The sequence below is a fragment of the Taurulus bubalis genome, assembly GCF_910589615.1.
Source record: "Taurulus bubalis genome assembly, chromosome: 18".
Classification (NCBI taxonomy): domain Eukaryota; kingdom Metazoa; phylum Chordata; class Actinopteri; order Perciformes; family Cottidae; genus Taurulus; species Taurulus bubalis.
In genome coordinates this window covers 730665-735664 of record NC_136606.1, presented here as the reverse complement: position 1 = coordinate 735664, position 5000 = coordinate 730665, and the positions used below count along the sequence as shown (strand labels likewise).

At 45.5% G+C, this 5000-nt stretch overlaps 1 protein-coding gene across 1 annotated transcript in view; it reads left to right on the top strand.

Annotated features, from left to right (window-relative positions):
* Window positions 1-3882, top strand: part of xylb (xylulokinase homolog (H. influenzae)) — a gene marked incomplete at its 5' end in the record, with an annotated part of 7824 nt that extends 3942 nt beyond the window's left edge. Inside the window, 10 exons of the mRNA XM_079234065.1 lie at window positions 1-4; window positions 627-667; window positions 808-923; window positions 1344-1459; window positions 1707-1780; window positions 2002-2098; window positions 2748-2806; window positions 2947-3034; window positions 3565-3659; window positions 3765-3882. The exon at window positions 1-4 is cut by the window's left edge and continues 78 nt beyond it. Coding sequence (XP_079090191.1) covers window positions 1-4; window positions 627-667; window positions 808-923; window positions 1344-1459; window positions 1707-1780; window positions 2002-2098; window positions 2748-2806; window positions 2947-3034; window positions 3565-3659; window positions 3765-3833 — 759 coding nt within the window. The 3' untranslated portion in view covers window positions 3834-3882. The remainder of the gene's footprint in view (window positions 5-626; window positions 668-807; window positions 924-1343; window positions 1460-1706; window positions 1781-2001; window positions 2099-2747; window positions 2807-2946; window positions 3035-3564; window positions 3660-3764) is intronic.
* Between the last annotated feature and the right edge of the window lie 1118 nt (window positions 3883-5000).

Genomic DNA, 5000 nt, shown 5'->3' with positions numbered 1-5000 from the left:
CCAGGTCAGCTATGAGCCACGTGACATGTAGACCATGTAAACAACCTCAAAGAGACACTAAACAACATCAGAGACACTAAACAACCTCAAAGAGACGCTAAACAACCTCAGAGACACAAAACAACCTCAAAGAGACGCTAAACAACCTCAGAGACACTAAACAACCTCAAAGAGACACTAAACAACCTCAAAGACACTAAACAACCACAAAGAGACGCTAAACAACCTCAGAGACACTAAACAACCTCAGAGACACTAAACAACCACACAGAGACGCTAAACAACCTCAGAGACACTAAACAACCTCAGAGACACTAAACAACCTCAGAGACACTAAACAACCTCAAAGAGACGCTAAACAACCTCAGAGACACAAAACAACCTCAAAGAGACGCTAAACAACCTCAGAGACACTAAACAACCTCAAAGAGACGCTAAACAACCTCAAAGACACTAAACAACCACAAAGAGACGCTAAACAACCTCAGAGACACTAAACAACCTCAGAGACACTAAACAACCTCAGAGACACTAAACAACCACACAGAGACGCTAAACAACCTCTATATATATATATATATATATATATATATATATATATATAATAACGTGTTCTCTCTCCTCAGCGTCTCTGGCGGGAATGAGGCTCCAGCCCGGAGACATCGCGGTGAGAACCTGAGACCCGCCCACTTCAGTCTCACCTGTCTGTAGTCTTCAGCCCACTCAGTGCTCCGTTACTGTGTGTGTGTGTGTGTGTGTGTGTGTGTGTGTGTGTGTGTGTGTGTGTGTGTGTGTGTGTGTGTGTAGGTCAGCCTGGGGACCAGTGACACGGTGTTCCTGTGGGTCCAGCAGCCTCGCCCGGCGCTGGAGGGTCACGTCTTCTGCAACCCGCTGGACGGCCGGACCTTCATGGCTCTGCTGTGGTACGTCTCACCTGTAGTCTCACCTGTATCTTCACATGTAGTCTCACCTGTATCTTCACATGTAGTCTCACCTGTAGTCTCACCTGTAGTCTCACCTGTAGCCTCACCTGTAGCCTCACCTGTAGCCTCACCTGCAGTCTCACCTGTATCTTCACATGTAGTCTCACCTGTAGCCTCACCTGTAGCCTCACCTGTAGTCTCACCTGTAGCCTCACCTGTAGCCTCACCTGTAGCCTCACCTGTAGTCCCACCTGTAGTCCCACCTGTAGTCCCACCTGTAGCCTCACCTGTAGCCTCACATGTAGCCTCACCTGTAGCCTCACATGTAGCCTCACCTGTAGTCTCACCTGCAGTCTCACCTGTAGCCTCACAGGTAGCCTCACCTGTGTGTGTGTGTGTGTGTGTGTGTGTCGTCCGCAGCTTTAAGAACGGGTCTCTGGCGAGGGAACGAATCAGGAACGAGAGCACTGGAGGATCATGGGAACTTTTTTCCGTCGCCCTGAGAGACACGCCGCTCGGCAACAACGGACACATCGGTGACGCTTCCTTCCTTCCTTGTTTCTCACCAACTTCACCAGTTTCCTTTTTTTCTTTCTTTCTCCTTGTTATCCTCCCTCCTTTCCTCCCTTCCTCCTTTCTTCCCTCCTCTTCCCTTTCCTTCCTCCTCCCTCCTTTCCTCCCCCCTTTCCTTCCCTCCCCCTCCCTCCTTTCCTCCCTCCTCCCTCCTTTCCTCCTTCCCCCCTTTCCTCCCTCCTCCTCTGATGGTGTCTTGTTGTGTTTCAGGTTTTTATTTTGACAGCATGGAGATCACACCTCCAGCAGCCGGAGTTCATCTCTTTGACCCCGACGACAACGAGGTGAGTGAGTCCTACCTCCTGTCTCCTGTCTCCTACCTCCTGTCTCCTGTCTCCTGTCTCCTACCTCCTATCTCCTGTCTCCTACCTCCTATCTCCTACCTCCTACCTCCTGTCCCATATCTTCTGCCTCCTCTCCTGCCTCCTACCTCCTGTCTCCTGTCTCCTGTCTCCTGCCTCCTCTCATGCCTCCTGTCTCCTGCCTCCTGCCTCCTGCCTCCTAGGTGTCCTCCCTGAGTCCTCAGGTGGAGGTCCGGGCCCTGGTGGAGGGTCAGTTCCTGTCCAGGAGGCTTCATGCTGAGCGGCTGGGCTACTGCATCAGTGAGAAAAGATCTTCTCCTCTGACACGTGTATCACTACAACAAAGATCTTCTCATCTGACACGTGTATCACTACAACAAAGATCTTTTCCTCTGACACGTGTATCACTACAACAAAGATCTTCTCATCTGACACGTGTATCACTACAACAAAGATCTTCTCCTCTGACACATGTATCACTACAACAAAGATCTTCTCCTCTGACACGATTATCACTACAACAAAGATCTTCTCCTCTGACACAATTATCACTACAACAAAGATCTTCTCCTCTGACACGTGTATCACTACAACAAAGATCTTCTCCTCTGACACGATTATCACTACAACAAAGATCTTCTCCTCTGACACGATTAGAAACTACAACAAAGATCTTCTTCTCTGACACGTGTATCACTACAACAAAGATCTTCTCCTCTGACACGTGTATCACTACAACAAAGATCTTCTCCTCTGACACGTTTAGAAACTACAACAAAGATCTTCTCCTCTGACACGATTAGAAACTACAACAAAGATCTTCTCCTCTGACACGTGTATCACTACAACAAAGATCTTCTCCTCTGACACAATTAGAAACTACAACAAAGATCTTCTCTGACAGGTTGATCAGTTTCTAAACCCTGAAACTCTTCCTTCGTGTTTTCAGTTCCAGGAACCAGAGTTTTGGCAACGGGAGGAGCGTCATTGAATAAAGACATTCTGCAGGTCATTTATTAGTTATTAATACATAGTACAATGTTTTATGATTAATCATAACATAGTATTTAATAATAGTATGTATTATTACGATGACTGGATAATACGCTGCGTCCAATCACATCGCTCCGTTCTTCTTCTTCTCTCAGGTTTTGTCTGACGTGTTCAACGCTCCGGTTTACAGCATCGACCTCTCCAACTCAGCTTGTCTGGGGTCCGCCTACCGGGCCCTGCACGGTACACTGCTAATGCTAGTGCTAATGCTAATGTTACTGCTGGTGCTACTGCTAGTGCTACTGCTAATGCTAGTATGGTGCTAGTGCTACTGCTAGTGCTAATGCTACTGCTAGTGCTACTGCTAGTGTTACTACTACTGCTAGTGCTACTGCTAGTGTTAATGCTACTGCTAGTACTAATGCTACTGCTAGTGTTACTACTACTGCTAGTGCTAATGCTACTGCTAGTGCTACTGCTGGTGCTACTGCTAGTGCTACTGTTATGGATAGTGCTAATGATACTACTACTGCTAGGGTTACTTTCAGTGCTAGTGCTACTGTTACTGCTAGTGCTACTGCTAGTGTTACTTTCAGTGCTAGTGCCACTACTGCTGATAGTGTTACTACTAGTGCTACTGCCAGTGCTACTGCTAGTGCTACTGCTAGTGCTAGCTTCTCTGATTGGTTAACGAGCCAATAACAGAACCTAACCCTCTGATTGGTTAACGATGCAGAAACCTGCTTCTCTGATTGGTCGATGTGTGTTTTCAGGCCTGGTGTCAGAATCTGTCCCGTCCTTCTTTGATGTTGTGGAGAAAGCTCCGGAAGCACAACTGGTCGCTACACCGCATCCTGCAGCCCAGCAGGCACACACACACACACACACACACACACACACACACACGCACACACATACTACACACACATTTACACACTGTGTGTGTGTGTGTGTGTGTGTGTGTTTGTTCCAGGTGTACGACCAGATGCTAAAGCGCTACGCCCGATTGGAGGAGAGAATCCTGCAGAAGCCCCGCCCCTGAGCCACAGCAACCAATCAGCTCTGTGACCTTAAAGGACGAATAAACACTGAATATGATTGCAATATATGTTTAATAAAAAATCAAAAAAATGTGTTCAGTTCTTTATCTGAAATGTATCACTGATGAGTTTGTGTCCAGTCAACAATGTAGTGATAGTCAACCACTAATAACACAAGGTTAACGAGGTTAACGATGTAACACAAGGTAACACAAGGTTAACGATGTAACACAAGGTTAATGATGTAACACAAGGTTCACAAGGTTAACAAGGTTAACGATGTAACACAAGGTTAACGATGTAACACAAGGTAACACAAGGTTAACGAGGTAACACAAGGTTAAAGAGGTAACACAAGGTAACAATGTTAACGAGGTAACACAAGGATAATGAGGTAACACAAGGTAACAATGTTAACGAGGTAACACAAGGTTAACGAGGTAACACAAGGTAACACAAGGTTAACGAGGTAACACAAGGTAAACGAGGTAACACAAGGTAACACAAGGTTAACGAGGTAACACAAGGTAACACAAGGTTAACGAGGTAACACAAGGTAACACAAGGTTAACGAGGTAACACAAGATAACACATGGTTAACGAGGTAACGCAAGGTAACACAAGATTAACGAGGTAACACAAGGTAACACAAGGTAAACGAGGTAACGCAAGCTAACACAAGATTAACAAGGTAACACAAGGTAACACAAGGTTAACGAGGTAACACAAGGTTAAAGAGGTAACACAAGGTAACAATGTTAATGAGGTAACACAAGGATAATGAGGTAACACAAGGTAACAATGTTAACGAGGTAACACAAGGTTAACGAGGTAACACAAGGTTAATGATGTAACACAAGGTTTACGAGGTTAACGATGTAACACAAGGTTAACGATGTAACAAGGTAAACGATGTAACACAAGGTAACACAAGGTTAACGAGGTAACACAAGGTTAAAGAGGTAACACAAGGTAACAATGTTAACGAGGTTACACAAGGATAATGAGGTAACACAAGGTAACAATGTTAACGAGGTAACACAAGGTTAACGAGGTAACAAGGTTAGCGAGGTAATGCAAGGTAACGGTAGGTTAACGAGGTAACACAAGGTTAAAGAGGTAACACAAGGTAACAATGTTAACGAGGTAACACAAGGATAATGAGGTAA